The sequence below is a fragment of the Myxine glutinosa genome, chromosome 1, assembly GCF_964187855.1.
Source record: "Myxine glutinosa chromosome 1, kmMyxGlut1.1, whole genome shotgun sequence".
Lineage (NCBI taxonomy): Eukaryota > Metazoa > Chordata > Myxini > Myxiniformes > Myxinidae > Myxine > Myxine glutinosa.
Genome location: NC_136261.1, coordinates 337,824,178 through 337,843,302, shown reverse-complemented (window position 1 = coordinate 337,843,302; position 19,125 = coordinate 337,824,178). Strand labels below are relative to the sequence as shown.

Below are 19,125 nucleotides of genomic sequence, written 5' to 3'. Positions count from 1 at the left end.
TGTGTATGTATTATGTGTATGTATTATGTGTATATATATATATATATATATTGTTGTGGATATGAGAATGTTTTTTTTATTTTATTGTTGTGGTAAAATGTTGTTGTAAAAGGTTGTTGTAAAATATCACCCCTCCTCCCTCCGTTTGTGGTTGTATAAAGGTCAAAGGGCGTTCCCGTAGTTAGTCCATAAAACATACATGCAGGACACGATATATCTTTTTTGACAGTTATATCCTTATTATGTGTATTAGCGTAAGGCTGTGTCTTCCATTAATTGAAATACTCCATTGCACCAGTGAAAGAGAACAGATCCCCTTTCCTTCCCATCCCCAAAAATCTCCATTTCATATTACATCCCCTCTCGTCATTGCCGAGCCTCGATTGCCCATATTACCTCCCCTCCAATAACCGCCATTGACCACGAGGCTCGAGTCGGGGAAGAAAGGCGTGTCTCCACCTCGTCATAGAGGGGAGGAGTGAGCCAGCCCCACTCGACCAACCATGAGCCAGGGGTTTGGCTAGAGAGGGCGGAGGAAGAGCGATCGGGGAGGTTCGAAAAGGTTGAGGGGCGGGGGCCTATATAACCCAAGGCAGGGCGTGTCCAGGGAAAAGATGCGTTTTGACAGAGGAGAGCAGAAGACAGAAAGGCCTGGAGTTGGTCACAGAGAGTTGGTCCGAGTTGGTTGAGAGTCGGTCGTCAAGTGGAGAGTGGTGAAGAGTCAGTCAGTAGAGGTGGTGGTCAAGTGGTTGCGTTGGTTGCGGTGAGGAGTCGGTGGTAAAGAGTGAGGGACCAAGAAAGAGTTGAGGGTTTGGACCAACGAGTCAAACAAGTCCTGGGAACGCAGCGGACGGAGGCCGCAGCAGCAAGAACACCCAACAGCCAAAGGGGGCCTGAACGGCGGTTTGGAGCAGGGCCGAAAAGGAACGGCGGCTGCTAAACGCGCCGGTTGAGCTGCAGCACCCCCTTGGACCTTTCCTCTCCCTCCAGCCATCCACCTCCTGCCTTTCCACCCTTCTTGTGTACGTGAGTTTGTCTTTTGTTTGTTCTGTCCCTGGGTATTTAATTAAGTCTGTAGGTAAGCTAATATTTGCACTGTGTCACCTGCGTCTTATGTGTTGTAAAGAAACTTGATTGCTCCTTTTTGCTTGTGTAAATAATAAATCCAATTACTCTTCTGTCCGTCTATTCGTTTTATTCCTTTTCCTCTTTGCATTCGTCGTTTTTGTCTTTTCCCCTCATTGAGCAGCTGCGGTGCGATCCGGCCAAAGTTCTGGGTGAATCGGGTGAGTCAGGGATCCTGTTAGGTCGCGGTAATACACCACCGCTCGGTCATCATAACATCTAAACCGCGATCTGTAACAATATATATATATATATATATATATATATATATATATATATATATATATATATACACACACACACACACACACACACACACACACACACACACACACACACACACACACACACACACACACACACACACACACACACACACACACACACACACACACACACACACACACACACACACAAGCTGAATGCACCCGGCGTTGCCCGGGTTCTTTTTGAATGAATTTAATCTTCTGTACATAGATCTGATGTGAGCCCAGTATCAGTTAGTGCTCAACGATTCCTTGTTCTTTCTTCTGTCGGGTCCCGCGAGAAAGAATTTTGAAAGCATGTGTTGCAATCAGTCAGATATTCCTATTAAGTGCATAAGTTGTACTTCAAGAGAATTTTGAAAGAAGAAGAAGATTTATTGCGAAATGGGCCCAGACCGGCCTCGCCACCTAGCCTATAACCTTTCTGGGGCCCGTCCCGACATTTTTTGTTTCAGAGGTTTCCTCCTATCTTTCACCATTCAGGAGATTAGTGCGTGCAGACAAACAAACAACCAAACCAACAATCAAAAACTTTCTTTTATATATATAAGAAGATAGAAGACAGAAGAAGCTTATATTTCTGTACTTTCGTTTTGTAAGTTTTGAGAAAGGTGTGGACATGATAGCATAGTACTTTGCCATCATTTAGTCACTCATGCTCGAGTGCTTTTCAAATGATGCATTTACAACTAAAACAACACTTGATAGAGCGCACACCTCTGCCAGGCTGAACCATTTATGTTTTGTATTTACTAAGAGGCTGGACCTGTATCCGGACCTCAGCCAAGATCGATTCAGGTTGTTCTTGTCACCTGTCCAACTCATCCACCAAGTTTCGTCTGAATCCATCCACAACTTTTTGAGATATCGTGCTATATATAGTTTTTGGCCCTATCTCTTCATGATAAAAAAAATCACTTCGAAAATTCCAGTATCCGGTCCGGATCCAGATCTTGTCCTTGTCACACATCCAATCTGTCCACCAAGTTTCGTCTGAATCCGTTCATAACTTTTTGAGATATCCTGCTCCCAGACAAACAATCAGACAGACAAACAGGAGTGGAAACATAACCTCCATCGCCCTTTGGAGGCGGTGGTTGTCGTTTCGTTGTTGTTGCTGCTGGTTGCATCATTTCTGGAAGCGGAGCTGTGCCGCTGATGCAGTACCTCTGTTACCAGTAAACTGGTACTCATTTTACCAACCTCAGAAGGATGACAGGCTGCGTCAACACGCGTGTTGTTATTTCAACGGCACAACAGGGACTCAAACTCAAGACCCGAAGACCTTAAGCCACGAAGTCAGCCACCTGAACCGTTAAGCCAACACTAGACTTGGTGGCAGAGTTATGACCTTTAAAAAAAATCATATTTACACACCTCTCCTCCAGTCTTGCTCTCTCACTGCTGTCTTACCACTACAACCCTCCCCAACATCTCCAGGAAGTAAGCATCCTTCCAGTAACGTCCTGCCTAATCATCCAAAACCCAGGCTGACTGCACGCCACAACTGTGTTCCTCGCTTCTCCTGTCTGTAGAACTGGCTTCCGGAGGATGTTCTGTTCTACTCTTCCCTCCATGGCTTCAAACAGGTGGTGCAGCACAATCTCACATCATCCTCCTCGTTACTGACAATATTTTTCATCCACATTGACGCGGCCTTTCCCAACCCTCCTACTTGCAGGCCACCGTGTTTCCTCTCCTCTTTTCCACTTTGTTAAATCTCTTGCTCAATGTGGCCGACTGTTTTCCCCCGTGCCCTACCTTATCAGTTTATACCTTTTGTCACCTTGCTTTCTGTAAGCCTCAAACACATAAAATCATTTTATCAACTCTTGTGATCTTCATGAAACATGGTGCATTTAAACTTGTTTGTTGGATGTACAATCTATTATCGTGTTTCACCAATATTCTTCCATGGCATGTTTTTTTTCCTTTCCTGCTCTGCGGGGGAAAATGGCCTCTAACGGTGGTTCCATGAAGACGTGTGGAGTAATTCTTCACATGATATTCAATTGCAATCTGTTCTCCGCATGATCCGACCATGCAGATCAGGCAACACCGATCCAAAAACACCCTCGCGGCTCGCACTGCTTTCTGCAAAACCATCCCCCTTTTTGGAATCGCAAATCAAATTACCTCTTTACAAAACTAGGCCTCAATGAAGTAGTTCATGCTAACCCAGTGTGGTAGGCCTAATTAATCTGTGTGAGAGGGAGAGAGAGAAAGCTCATTCTTCATTTCTCGTAAGGCAACACTGGACCCCCAATTGCATAAACAGGCAATGTATTCATTGCAAATGCAAACGTCGACAGAATTTTGACTTGCCTTCCCCCCACTCCCAACTCCCTGCCCCACCATGCTCTATAGATGACCCTTCACTCATATCTTCTCCCAACCCCCTTTCCTTTTACCCTACTTCTCACACCCATGTACTCCACATGGATTTCTCCTATCATCATGTCTCTTTTCCCATGTCCATCCTCTCACTTCAACTTTCAGTTTTAACTCCTCAATCTCATCATCACACCATATGGGTACATAATAAACTAGAACGGCACTCGGTGGAATGCATACCTCATCCAGGCTGTACTTTTTTTGTATACATGGTCGAGGCTCATGGATGATGACTAGTACACTGAACGGATCAGGATGCAACAGGACAAAGGGAATAGCAGAGAGAGGGGGTGGGGGAGGGACACCAATAGCAGAGTTGAAGGCCAATATAGAGGGATACTTGGACAAACAATGGGTGTGGGGAAGAAAGGGGACATGAGAGGATACATAAGGAAACTCTCAAGAGGGAAAACTAGAAATTTAGAAAAAGGAAGGATTGGGGTGCAGTGTGGGGGAAGGCGGTGGATGTGGAAGTTGGTTCCACAGGAGGGAGAAAAGAAGAACGAATGAGTGGAGGTAAGCGGTGATCCTGGATTTAGATCGTTTCACAAAAAAGGGGGGTGGGGTTGATTGTGGACCATGCGTGTCCTGAAGAAACCTAGGCGGGATGAAGCATGCAATGAACAGAGGGTGCAAGACCAGAAAGGACGCGGTAGAAGCTGAGACCACTGGCCTTTCTGCGATGGTGAAGTAATAGGCCCATAGCTTTATCGCAAGAGATTCTAATGATCTTGAAGGCCTTGGTTTCCATGGCATCAAGCTGAGGAAGATGTGAGGCAGGGGAGGCAGCCCAGAGAGGAGAGCAATACTCCATCAATCTGTGGATTAAGGCCTTGTCGGTGGATAGGAGTTCAGGTGTGTCAAGGACGGACTTTGTACGACAGAGGATGCCCAGTCAGTAGCTGGCTTTGCAGGCCAACATTGAAATGTGGTTTGCCCAAGAAAGATCATGGCTGATAGTGAGACCCGATATCTTGAATGACCGAATTTCCTGAAGAGGATTGTTAAGAAAGTAGATGGGGGTGTGGGGATGGTGCCAGACGGTCCTTTCAGAGAGAGATAGAGAGGGTGTGAAATTTGTCAGGATTTAAAGACATACTCCAAGTGTTTGCCCAGCTTGTGAATTTGTCACGGTCTGAGGAGAGGGAGGTGGCTGCTGTCAGCCAGCCTGTCTGAAGGAGAAAGAGGCAGAAGGTGGAGTCATCAGCAAATAGATAAAGACATGTCTTACCAGCCTTTTTTTTTTTTTTTTTTTTTTTTGTATACTGAATCGAGGCTCGTGAAAGAGCTAACATTAACTTCACAAACAAATCGACCAGACAAACAGATCTTGACAGAGAAAGAGGAGATGAAAGGATTCCGTCGAGTGCCACACGTTAGCTACGGCAGCAGAGGAAGTCCAAAAGCCATGTGTGGAGTTGGCCTTGGATGCCACAGGCAGAGAGTTTGGAGAGTAAGGCAGGATGCCAGACTGTACCAAAAGCACGAGATATGTCCAGAAAGACAGCCCTGATCATGTCTGACAATGAGGACCTCAAATCATTGTTGGGTGAGTCAAAGCAGCTCGGCCAAGGTGGAGTGACCTGGTCTGAATCCAAATTGATGCTCGAAGATGAGGTTGTTGGAGAAAAGGAAGGATTTCATGTCAACTGTGATGATGGATTCCATAACCTTGCTGATGATTGGAAATGAGCTGATAGGTCTGCAGTTAAAGGAATCCGTTTTTGCACCTTTTATGTAATGCAGTGATGTTGGCGGATTTCGAAGCAGATGGAAGATGACCGAGGGCAAATGATAGGGGGAAAAAGGCAGCTATAGGATGTGCAAGAACAGCAGAGCATGTTTTTAAGACACGTGAGCTGATGCCATCCGGTCCTGTTCCAGAGTCAGAGTCAGAGTCGAGGGTTGAAAGAACCTTCTCCACCTTCTCCACCTTCTGAGGAGCAAAATACACAGAGTTCAGGAGCAGTTGGGTACAACAGTGAAGGATGGGTACCGAGAGTGAGGGGTTGGGGACACAAGATAAGGAAGCAAACACAGAATTTCAATTCAGCCTTCTCACTGGTGGAGTCAGCTGTGATGCCATTTGAAGAGAGGATTGGGATTGAAGGTGAGCATACTCCCGACAGACCTAATAAGGTACCCTCAGGTTTCACAGGAGAGAGACAAGCTTGAAAGTTCATTCTTGAGGTTGGACAGATGTTATTTTCTGGCTCTCCTGAGAGTAGGGTAAACACACACTTGTTGCGGACTTTTATGAATGCACTAAGATTGCTTTCGGTCGGATTAGCCTTCCAGGAAGAGAAGGCAAGTTATTTTAGAACAACTGCTTCACCACAGGATTCAGTGTACCATGGATGGGAAGATGGGTAGGATAATTTAAGATGAGATGGGATGAATCTGCGCATGAGAGAGAGCAGGTTTCTGCAGAAGAATTCCCAGGCCGAGTTAAAATCAGGGACAGCAGTTTATATTTTGTATCCCACCGATAGGCCGGATCTGCTTCCAGACCTGAACCAAAAGCTAATCTGCTTGTACTTGTCACCTACCCAACTCATCCACCAAGTTGTCATAACTCTTCCACAACTTTTTGAAATACAAGGCTGCATATTGGTTTTGGCCCGATCTCTTAATTGTTAAGAATTACATAAAACCAAAAAACATTCTCGCATCCAGATCCAGATCTTCACCAAAATCGAATCAATTCGTCCTTGTCACACACCCAACCTGTCCACCAGCTTTTGTCAGAATCCAGCCATAACCTTTATGATATCCTGCTCACAGTCAGACAAATAGACATACAGGGGTGAAAACATAACCTCCCACCTTCATTGGTGGAAGTAGCAAAAATTTATAATAAAAAATTAAGATAAACTAATACAAGTTTTAACACTGGTAGTCCCCGCTCCTTCTGGTAGCGAGAGGATTTGTTTGCAGAATTGGCATCGCTTCCCACCCACAAGACCCCCTCCCTCCAGCAGGGGAGAGTGGTTCAACCACTTGCCACTTCCATGTTTACAGGTGAAAATCATAATTCGTCTACATACACTTGCGGGGGTTAGCGAAGTGAGTTATTTAATGCCTACGACCTGACCCAGCCAGCTCCTAACAGACAATTAATTAGGTTAAACCATTATATGCTCTATTAACAGTGCATCAATGTTATACAAATATCAAAACAGTCACCCGGCTCAATTTAATGCCCCCTGGCATGCTTCCCATTACTTTCAAACCTATTTACAAATTGTGCTGAATATTCGCATCGTAAGAGCATCTCCCTGCGCATCGTAAGAGGCGACCAAGGGTTGGCGTCAGGAAGGGCATCCGGCCGTAAAAACATTGCTTCAAACAGGGAACCATGATTGTCATGGGGCCCACAAGGCTAACCCCCGCTCTAGCGGGAAAAATGGCCTTAAAACGATCATTCATTCATTCATTCATTCACATCACCTACCCTCAATATACGTCTTACCGATTTCCGCACCCCAAGCCTTTTGTCGTGCTGCGGTTGACCATAGGTTTCTTCTGCAGACACACTGTGCGGTATGTTTTGAGGAGTGCTGGCCATCTCGTCTTTTGGGTTGTGTTCACTCAAGAGGTTCTGCCAAATTGAAAATCAAAGCAACCAATATACGCAGGACAACTGGCTCAGAAATGAAGTTCTTAAGAAAAAATACTTTTTTTTCAACAAATGTCGACCTGAAAAACATTTTAAAATATCCTCCAACATTTTGAAAGAAACCTCATTTTGAGAATTTACTGCAAGTCAACATATTGCATCTATATATATCTATATATGTCTATATATATCTATATATTATATCTATCTCTCTCTCTCTCTCTCTCGCATCATAATCTGTGTTACAGAGCGTCGGTTCTGCCAAAGCACTTTCTTGGTAAAGGGTATGCTGGGTGGTTTACCATCCCTCGTCCAGTAGTAGTTATGTCAGGAATTCGGAAATTGTTCAGGGTGCCGGCGATAGCTCGCCAACTCTTCGCGTTGGACACCGTAGGATCTTAATGTCCACAAACGAATACAACTCCATCAATCTTCTTTTGTATGCAGCCCAAGGCTGCGGGGTAGCATCATTCGCTGATGATGTGGCAGTGCTGCTGATGCAGTGCCCCCTGTATATTAGAGCACGAATTTGTAACTTGTTCAGGGTACCGGTGATAGCTCTACAACTCCATCAATCTTCTTTTGTGTGGAGCCCAAGGCTGCGGGGTAGCATCATTCGCTGACGATGTGGCAGTGCTGCTGATGCAGTGCCCCCTGTATGTTAGAGCAAGAATTTGTAACTTGTTCAGGGTATCGGTGATAGCTCGCCTACTCTTCATGAAGGACACTGTGGGGTCGGTGAACACTAATGCCAGCAGACGGATCACCCAGTACAACGGCCATCCGAGGGATGGCACACACATTGATGAATTACCCAGTCTGTGAAACACTGTGATGACAGTTTATAGCTGTGTCGGGATTCAAAACCAGGCAAGACAGCTTAGAGGCGAGTGTGCGTACTTCTCGGACATTCTGCCAGCATGCAGATCTACTGAAACCTATACAGACCAGTGAGATCCCGCGCTATTAAATGTTCCCTCTTAGCGGGGCAGATATGTGAAACAATTGTTCAGATTGTGGTAAAAGCACCAAATTTCGTACAGTTCATCTTGAATACATAATAATCGATTTCAGATATAGTGCCAAGAAAAAAATCCCCCTGGTGGCCATATTTGGCCAAAATCCAAGATGGCCACCAGCCGAGCCGTGAATTTCTATTAAACCCGATATTTTCTTTAATATTCAAGCTACAGACATGAATAAAACATCATTTTGTATGTTTTCAGACACAAGGAATCCAATTACAGCATTAATTCTTTCATAAAATACATTTATTTCAACATAAAGGGCTTTTTTGTGCCAAATTATCTGAAATCGGTGAAAAATTTGACCGATTTTAAGCAATGTGATGTTGCGATTTTCACACGAGTACACAACACATTCTCTCCACATGTCGTGTACACTTCCTTCTCTGTGGAGAGATTTTCCACCATCTATGGTTAGAAGTAGCGACAGTAAAGAAGTATTAGTGATTATAGATTCATATTGGTATAGAGCATTAAAGAAGTATTAGTGATTATAGATTCATATTGGTATAGAGCATTAGTAGTACGCACACTTGCTAACATGGTTAATGAAACTACATTGTATATTAAATGTTATGTACAATTATTTGCATATATTAAGAATTATATTAAGCATGGTGATTGGTGACGGTAATACCTGATGTGCCAAGAATTCGAAGAGCTCAGTCTTGTTGTTGTCCAAACGCAGGAACTCCTGCCAGTTTCCTGGAATAGTGTTTGCTGCTGTTACACGTCTCCGAATACCTTTGCCTCGTTTCTCTCTAGCTGTGGATTTAAGGCTCCCTTGGATGTACATGTCCCAAACGATATCGACTCTCGAGACGTTTCGTAGCTGTGCTTTGATGTACGGCAGAAACACTAGGGTAGCGTATTCCTGGAAGGTTTTGGTCCCCACTGGTCTCAACATGTTGACGATTGCTGCTCCATCCAATATGATAACATCAGCTACAGGGGCTTCTCCACTGGGTTTGCATAGCTTTTCTAAACATTCCGTGAGGTCAGCTTTTGTCCCAAACCGGAGTTTCCCAAGCTGTGACAGAGGAGGAGGATACGCGTGGTTCTCATGCCTGAAGAAATTTTCCAGGTCCCCTTCGCGCATTTGAGAAGCTATGTAGAGTCTCGAAAACAGTGCACAGTCACTTTTAAGTGATGATAGGTGTGTTGCTTTAGATGAGACCTTTGGTGGTGGTCGGCTGAACAAAGGTATGTTGTTTCTCTTGATGGGATCCATTATAGGGGTTGTTCTCTCTAACATACGCTCTTTGACATATTGCTCATACTGCTGCTGGCCCAAATTCTCTATGGAGCGCACGTTATCCGCTATTTCTGAATCAACAATATCTCGGCTATCCAAGACCAGCAAGTCCCCGCTTTCGTCTGTGAATGGATTTCCCATGTCATCAATTACTTGAACGAGCGTCGTGACCTCTTTTGCAAAGGAGACTTGTGCGGACAGCGTATGCTCATGATGCTTAAGATTGTTCTTCGAAGTACTGCTCTCGAGGGCAACTGTTTCAAAGCCATGTACAACCCTAGCCAGTTCAGGACCTGCTACCATCCACCGTAGGAGTGCTCGTGGATTTTGCAGAAGACCAACCACCCCACCATCACCCTTTACGACCGCATTATTTTGTTCGTGTGCATGATCTATGGCAAGAGCTGAGAATGGACGATTTGTTTTGTGCACCACAAAGTCACCTTGTTCAAACTGCCTCGCTACATCAGGAAGTCTGTCCTGCAGTGTAACCATGTCCCGAATATGAACGGGAATCCATCTGGAATACTGTGTTTGATCAAGGGCAAAGAACCAGGGAGCCATTGCTTCTAGGGCTGCGACGTAGAGTGCGAAGTTCCCTTCACGAATAGACCTCACATACACCAAAACGAGGAGCTCTAATCGTATAATGATCAGCCAGTACTGGAACTGTGGAGACATCTCAGCTTGTTTAAGGCACCACTTGTCAAAGGCCAATGGTTCTATTTCCTCACACGTGTAGGTGTCGTAAGCTTTACGCATGAGGATTGACAATGCACTAGAAGTGACTGGATAGGCATGCTTCGTTCTTGTAACATGTGACGCCTTTAAAAATGAGTCAGCCGTCCCTGCTGTGGCAACATTTGCTTGGGTTAGCGCATGTGTCCAGCCACTTCCGTCCAGCAACTTTCCAAGGACTCTCAAGATGTCCATCTCTGTGTGGAGTCCACCAAGCAGAATAACAAACTTTTCTTCTCCATACACATCTGGCCAGTTCCACTGGATCAGCTTTGCAATTGCAAACAGAGGCTGGTCCACTGTTAACACTGGTACCTGACCAGAATTCAGAAGTTCAACCGCAGATTTTACAACATCCATTGCATGACGGATCATGGCGACAGATTTGGAATCGTCCGAGAACAACGGTAACAGTGATGTAATTGTGACATAAAAGTTTCTTGGACTTTCCAGTGTGTTTGCATGGAACGCACCCCACGATATTGGCTCATCTGTGCTCTGAAGCTCTTTGGTGATAAGGTCTTAGGTATTGTTCAGCCATTTAGTTTCACAGTCAATAGCAGATTTCACAAGTTCTTTGTCACATGTTAGTGGACCATTCTGCAATGGAACAATGGGATCCTTCTTGATCAGTGTAACTGGTGTCAAAGTTGTGTACGAGTCCGGAAGTGGCGGTATCTGTGTTTTTGAAGACGTTGGTTGCAGAATGGCGGGTTCACGTACAATACCATCAGACGCTGTTGCTCGGTTTTGAAACAGGGATATTCCTGTACCATGAAAGGCCTCGCATGCTGTAGTTGAGCTGGGGTTGTGGTCGATATTGTCCACTGCAGCAGTTGTAAATATATTTTTACGCAGGACAAGTGGACACACAACCCCATCAGTTTGATATTGCTCAGACGCTGAGATGGCAAGTTCTGTCGATATGCCAAGAACCCTGTCATATGAAACTGACAAGCCGAGATGAAACAGTATATCCACCAGTTCACGTTTACGCGTATGTCCATGGATCATCAGGCCAATATAAACAGGCAGTGGGGTCTCTCTGTCCTTACAGTGATGCGAATTGGTGGACTCCTGGCGCCTTCTCACATGACTGTTGTATTGCAACAGCTGAGCGAGACTCAGAGTTGCTTGTCTCACTGTGTCTGATGCCTTGTTCTTTATATTGGGTTCATCCATTAGCATACCAAGTAGTGCTACCAACGACTTTGGTACAGGTATTATGTTATATATCGCTTTTTTCCCGATCTCTCAATGGTGAAGAATCACTTAAACATTAAATAATTATCGTATCCGAATCCATATTCAGATCTTCACCGAAATCGAATCAATTAGACCTTGTCACGCACCCAATCGAAACACCAAGTTTCGTCCAAAGCCGTCCACAACTCTTTGAGATATCATACTATGTATCGTTTTTAGCTATATTACTCAATGGTGAAGGATCACTTTAAAAAATTTTTTACTAGCCGGATCCGAATCTTCACCAAAATCGAATCATTTCGTCCTCGTCACATGCACTACCTCTCTGCCAAATTTCAGCCGAATACATCCACAACTTTTTGAGATATCTTGTTCACAGCCAAACAAACAAACAAACAGACAGTGGTGAAAACATAACCTCCATCCACCTTTGGTGGCGGAGGTAAAACTACAACAACAACAAAAAAGAAACCAAAGCAAGACTCTTTCTTAAACAACGTGGTTAAAAAAAGGATACTGCTGTTTGAACACAATCAAATGCGGGTGCCGGTTAGCGAGCGATTCGGGAAGGAAACGAAGGTCAGGTCGTTGTATGGGAAAGTCACGAGTCATTTTGGAAAGGAAAAGGAAGATCAAACATTTGGAATTGTCATTTTATAGAAGTCGAATCGTAATATGGAGGTTAATTATAAAAAAAAAGGGTGACAGAAGGAGTAAGAGATAAGAACTAGAAGTAAACAGGTTTAGGAGATCATTTTGGAAGATTTTTGAGTTTTGTAAGGTTGAGCGAAACTAAATCACAAGCGTAAGGAGGGGAAAAAAGAAGAAGAAGAAAGGAGATCACATGCAAAGCGCAAGACTAACGTTCATGAAAACTAGCCAACAGGTAAACAAAAAAATGCTCGGAAGACAATTCATCACCATGTAGCGGCTACCGCTGGGTTTTCACAATCGCCTTGCACCTATCAAGGACGCGGAGCGATCACCATGCCGGGCTCGTCCAGGACGCCCGGGCAGGCCCGCGCTCAACTTGACAGGCCTCGGTCGGGACGCCCGGGCATGCCCGGGCAGGCTCGCCCTCAACTTGCCAGGCCGCAGCCAGGACGCTGGGCCACGCCCCCTCTCGCCTTTCCTGGGCAAACGCTCCGGGATAATATGTATATATATTGCTGCCCGATAAACGGGCTTTTCAGAGTGCCTGAGTGTTTGGTTTGATTAAAGCAACTCGGATGAATTCCAGCTTTTTGTCGCGTCCATTCTTCCGATCGACGTGGGAGCCCCAGCTCCTTCATTGGTGACCTACCGACATGGACACGGCAGTCGCCCTTAAACTGCCTACCTTCTGGGAGGCTCACGCGGCGGTTTGGTTCGCACAGGCGGATTCCCTGTTCGCCCTGCGAGGCATCATGGCCGACGACACCCGCTTCCACCATGTGGTAGCAGCGCTCGGTTCGGCCACCGCGGCCTGCGCCCTGAGCCTCCTCGAGAGCCCGCCAGCCGCTGACAAATACGGCGCGATTAAGAAGCTTCTCCTCGACGCTTTCGCCCTCCCATCGGCGGAGCGCGCACGGCGCCTGCTCGACCTGCCCGAGCTCGGCGACACGCGCCCTTCCGAGCGAATGGACTACATGCTTTCACTGCTCGGCGAGCACTCTCCGGCATTCCTGTTCCGGGAGCTGTTCCTCCGTCAGCTGCCTAACCCGGTACGCCTCGCCCTGGCAAGCACGACGATCACAGATCCCCGGGCCCTTGCCAGAGAAGCCGACAAGATCTCCGCCGCAGGACAGCGCATCGCAGCGGCGACATGGGACCCACCGCCGTCCGACGCAACACCCATGGCGCCCGAGCACCCGGCACGGTCGACGACCGAACTGCGGACGCAATTGGCGGCCGCTCCACCGAGCCGACCACCTCCAGCACGACGACCGGGGTCTCCACCTGACCAAGCGTGGTGTTACTATCATGCCAGGTTCGGACAGAAGGCCCGGACATGCCGACCCCCGTGCACCTTCGGCAGGCCGGGAAACGGCCGGGCCGGCGTTCATTACCAGCCATGAGCGCCGGCCACACGGGCAACTTACTGTTCATCACGGATAAAGCGTCCGGACGGCACTTCCTGTGCGACACCGGCGCCCAACTGAGCGTCATACCCGCCTCTGACCAGGACAGGCAGTCCGCGGTTTGCGGCCCCTCCTTGGTTGCGGCCAACGGATCGACGATCCGCACCTTCGGCCCGCGCAACGTCACCCTCTGCTTCGGCGGCCAACGCTTTGCTTGGACGTTTGTAACCGCAAACGTGCCCATGGCTCTGCTAGGCGCCGACTTCCTCTGCGCACACGGACTGCTGGTGGACGTCCAACGGCGTCGTTTAATCAACGCCGAAACCTTCAGCTCCCTGGTATGCACATTGAGCAGCTCCGCGCCGACCGAGCTGGCATGCGCCGTCCCGGCGGCGAACGAGTTTGCTCGCCTGCTCACGGAGTTCCCGGCCCTCACGCGGCCGACGTTTTCGGCCGTCGCACTACGGCATGGGATCGAGCACCACATACCAACCACGGGCCCGCCGGTCTACGCCAGGGCCCGCCGCCTCGACCCAGCCAAGCTCGCCGTGGCGAAGGCCGAATTCGACGTGTTGGAGCACCTCGGCATCGTGCGGCGCTCCGATAGCGCGTGGGCCTCGCCACTGCACATCGTGCCAAAGCCGGGGGGTGGATGGCGCCCGTGTGGCGACTACCGCCGTCTCAATGACGCTACCACCCCCGACAGGTACCCGATCCCGCATATCCAAGACTTCTCCGCCCGTCTGGCGGGACGGGTCATTTTTTCGAAAATTGATCTCATACGGGGATATCACCAGGTACCTGTCAGGGCGGCCGACGTCCCTAAAACGGCAGTCATCACGCCGTTCGGCTTATTCGAATTCTTGCGGATGCCGTTTGGTCTCAAGAACGCGGCTCAGGCGTTCCAGTGCTTGATGGACGGCGTGCTGCGTGACCTGCCGTTCCTTTTCATTTACCTGGACGACATCCTCGTCGCCAGCACGTCCCGGGCCGAGCACCTCCTCCACCTCCGAACACTGTTCGGGCGCCTCAGCGAGCACGGCCTCATCGTCAACCCGGCCAAATGCCACTTCGGCACGACGGCCGTTGATTTTTTGGGCCACCACATCACCAAGAACGGGGCCGTGCCGCTGCCAACCAAGGTCGAGGCCATCACCACGTTCCCGCGTCCCCGCACCATAAAGGCCCTGCAGGAATTCCTGGGAATGGTGAATTTTTATCACCGCTTCGTGCCCCGCGCTGCTCAACTCATGCGGCCCCTCTACGAAGCCCTCCGGGGCAAGCCGGCCAAGCACGACATCGCCTGGTCCGCAGCAATGGATGCGGCCTTCCAAAGCTCAAAGCGGGCCCTCGCCGACGCAACACTGCTCGCTCACCCGGTGCTCAACGCTCCCATCGCCCTCACCACGGATGCCTCCGACTACGCGGTGGGCGCCGTACATGAGCAATGGGTGAATGGGGTTTGGCAGCCACTCGCTTTTTTCAGCCGGCAGCTCCGGCCGAACGAGCTCAAATACAGCACGTTTGACCGGGAGCTCCTCGGTCTACACCTGGCCGTCCGCCATTTCCGCCACCTCCTGGAGGGCCGACCTTTCACGGCGTTCGTCGACCACAAGCCGTTGGTTTACGCCATGGCCAAGGTCACGGAGCCGTGGTCGGCCCGCCAACAGCGCCACCTCTCCGCCGTGTCGGAGTTTACCACGGACATCCGGCACGTCGCCGGCAAAAACAACGCCGTGGCCGACTGTCTTTCCCGGGCCAGCGCGAACGCGGTCCACCTGGGCGTGGACTTTGCGCTTATGGCGGCGGACCAAACCACCGACACCACGGTGCAAGCCCTCCGGGCGGCGGACACGGGCCTCCGCCTGGCCGACATCCCCTTCGCGGACACTGTCCTGCTCTGCGACGTCTCCCAAGGCCAGCCTCGCCCCATCGTGCCCGTCACCTGGCAACGCCGCATCTTCGCCTCCCTCCATGGCCTTTCCCACCCGGGCCGGAAAGCTTCCCAGAAGCTGGTGTCGGCGCGATTCGTCTGGCACGGCCTTCGTCGGGACGTCCGCGATTGGACCAGCACCTGCACGGCCTGCCAACGGGCCAAGGTCCACCGACACACCCAGGCCCCGCTGGCACCTTTCACCGTGCCCGAACGACGTTTCGACCACGTCAACGTGGATCTGGTGGGCCCCCTCCCCCCGTCACGGGGGTTCACACACCTGCTCACCATGGTGGACAGGACCACCAGGTGGCCGGAGGCCGTTCCCCTCGTCTCCACCACCACCACCGACGTGGCGCAGGCTTTCATCGCCACCTGGGTCGCCCGCTTCGGCGCACCGGCGGACATCTCGTCAGACCGCGGACCACAGTTCACCTCCGAGCTGTGGGGTGCGGTCGCCCGCAACCTGGGGGTCAAGCTCCACCGTACTACGGCCTACCACCCCCAAGCAAACGGGTTGTGCGAGCGATTCCACCGCTCCATGAAGGCCGCGCTCATGGCCGGCCTTCAAGACGGCGGTTGGGCCGACTGGCTGCTGTGGGTCCTTTTGGGCCTCCGCACGGCCCCCCAAGGAGGACCTCCAGGCATCCACCGCCGAGCTTGTCTATGGCCAGGCGCTACGCGTCCCGGGCGAATTCGTGCCCGACGCTACCAGTCCCTGGTCCGCAGCTCACCAGCGCTCGGACCTCCAGGAGGCCGCCCGACGGTTTGCCCCCGTGCCAACATCCCACCACGGTGACCCCCAGTCCTACGTCCCCCCAGCACTTCGCACAGCGGAGTATGTTTTTGTGCGTCACGACGCACATCGGGGGCCACTCCGGCCGCCGTACGACGGGCCCTTCCGGGTGCTGCGACGGGACGACAAGTCGTTCGTCATCGACATCAGCGGCAGGTCGGACCGGATTGCGGTGGACCGCCTCAAGCCGGCGCACGTGGACGTCGACCACCCACCACGGGTGGCCCTTCCGCCGCGGCGAGGCCGCCCCCCGTCCACGGTGCCCCCCACTCGACCACCCACCACCACACCGGACCCCCTCCCACGACCCGCCAGGGGTCGCTTCGGCCGGGTCATCAGGACCCCCCTCAAATTGACCCTGCCGGTGCAAGTCGATTCTGGGGGGACGTGTGTAGCGGCTACCGCTGGGTTTTCACAATCGCCTTGCACCTATCAAGGACGCGGAGCGATCACCATGCCGGGCTCGTCCAGGACGCCCGGGCAGGCCCGCGCTCAACTTGCCAGGCCTCGGTCGGGACGCCCGGGCATGCCCGGGCATGCCCGGGCAGGCTCGCCCTCAACTTGCCAGGCCGCAGCCAGGACGCTGGGCCACGCCCCCTCTCGCCTTTCCTGGGCAAACGCTCCGGGATAATATGTATACATATTGCTGCCCGATAAACGGGCTTTTCAGAGTGCCTGAGTGTTTGGTTTGATTAAAGCAACTCGGATGAATTCCAGCTTTTTGTCGCGTCCATTCTTCCGATCGACGTGGGAGCCCCAGCTCCTTCAACCAAATAAATACAAAATAAAACAGGAAAATTCATCATATAATTTCCAGTACAGGGCCAAACCACAGTCGGCAGATTTGACAAATATGCTCGGACAGCATCCTTTGATTTGGAAGAAGTTCTAAGAGAATGAAAATAATTAATTGCATGCATTGATGAAAAAAATAAAGAAATGGGAGCCAGATGATCTTGGCTTGTCACACTGTTGTCGCTGTTTTGTACTACTTCGCCTCTTCTTCTTCCTCTTCTCCTTTAATGGCTACAATTATTCCCAACTTCTTGTGGGGTTGTTTGGAGAAAGCTTGGCCCAATGCCTTCACGGACTGAATGTCCAGGCCTGACGTCCTACTAGAGTTAAGGCAGGAATTTGGATATGGTGCCGGCGATTGCTCGCCTGCTCTTCACGATGGACACCATTGCATCTTTAACGCCCAACAACTAATGCCAGCAGACAAGACCCCCATTTAATGTATAGCCGATGGAGGGCACACACAATGATGAATCACCCTGCATGTGAAACACCAGGATGACAGTTTATAGCTGGGTCAGGATTCATACCCAAGCTGGACAGCTGAGGCGAGTGTGTGTCCCTCTAGGGTCTAGGCCATCTTGCTAGCCCTTTATATGGTGCAGCATGTATTAAAATAATTGAAGATGTTAGGGAAAAAAAAAATCTTACCAAAGAATTTTGTTCACCTGGCGACTTCTGCATCTGTAGCAGTACTGCATCCCAAGGGTCCTTTGCTTGCAACGCCACAGTAGTTGATGAGGTGAATAAATCATGCGTGTTTGTCGAGTTACTTTTGATCGGAACATGTGGTTCTAGGAGCTTGACCGTAGTTCCGTTTTGAAATTTGCTTAAGGGATCCAGGTCAAGCCAGTCACAGTCAAATGTCCTTGGGGGCTCTGGAGTTTTGGGTGAAGAAGAATCAAGATCTAATGCTTCAAAATCTGATGGGAAGGCTTGGGACACACGAAGCTGTTCCGCCTGCCGCCGCTGCTGAATTGTTGCAATTTTACTGTATACCTCATCCCACTGTGAACTGTAAGGCTGAGCAAAACGTATGCCCTGTGCCTGGTACTGTCCTGATGGATGTGAGAGCGAACTGGGCAAGTTGACTGAACTCCATGCTTGGAAGGCCACCCGGGAATTTGACAAGGCAAGAGATCGTGCTGGCAAGGTGTTGCTCTGAGCCACGTTGGACTGCTTTTGAAAGTTTGTATGGCATTGCACAGTATTTGCTTGCTGTTGATTTGCCACCTGACCTGGAGGAAAGGCAAAATGCAGTGCTCCACTGTCACGAGGTAAACTTTGAGAAAGTATAACGTTGTGGGGCGAGGGGCGTGTAGCTCGGGGTATGGAGTGGGATGAAGGGTGCAAGATGGGAAACGATGAAGTTCGAGAAGGTGCCACATTGTCCGTAGAAATAAAAAATTGTTCAAGTTCGTCTGCACTCCAATCCTCCTTCAAGCGCTGCCGACATTCAATGTTCAGTTCAGGAAAAAAGATGAGGTCACGTTCTTCTCTCAGTCTCAGGCTCCCATCTAAGTAAATGGCATAAATATCCATCAAATTAACACAAATACACACAAAAGCAAGAAGTAAAAGTTCTTCAAATTCTTACTTTCTAGAAAGTTATTAAAAAAGATAACAATCAAACATCGATTAAAATTATCAAAACTTGATTCACCGACAACCCAGGACAACTATATTAAAGATATACTTGGGTTGATCAGCAATTTGAAGACCCAAGATCGACCTGCCTTTTTAGGTGGTATGAGGAATCGATCTGTGTCATGTCAAAGTAGAATATTGTTTTACAAAATAATCAAATATGAAAACTTTAAATGTCTTGAGTCAATAGGTATTCTCACCCCCTTTGCTATGACACTCCAAATTGAGCTCAGCTGCATCCAATTTCCTCTGATCATCCTCGAGAT

The 19,125-nt window shown here is 49.4% G+C and overlaps 1 protein-coding gene across 4 annotated transcripts in view; it reads right to left on the bottom strand.

Annotated features, from left to right (window-relative positions):
- The window catches only part of LOC137416603 (phosphatidylinositol 4-phosphate 3-kinase C2 domain-containing subunit alpha), a 146,874-nt gene that overhangs the window by 110,714 nt on the left and 17,035 nt on the right, over window positions 1–19,125 (bottom strand). For all 4 annotated transcript variants that reach the window (XR_013621791.1, XM_078769815.1, XM_078769814.1 and 1 more), the window contains 2 exons: window positions 17,864–18,729; window positions 7,258–7,386 (listed from right to left, as the gene is read on the bottom strand). Coding sequence is in view for 3 of the 4 variants with exons in the window: in XM_078769815.1 (XP_078625941.1) it covers window positions 7,258–7,386; window positions 17,864–18,729 (995 nt within the window). In the remaining variant the exon portion in view is untranslated. The remainder of the gene's footprint in view (window positions 1–7,257; window positions 7,387–17,863; window positions 18,730–19,125) is intronic.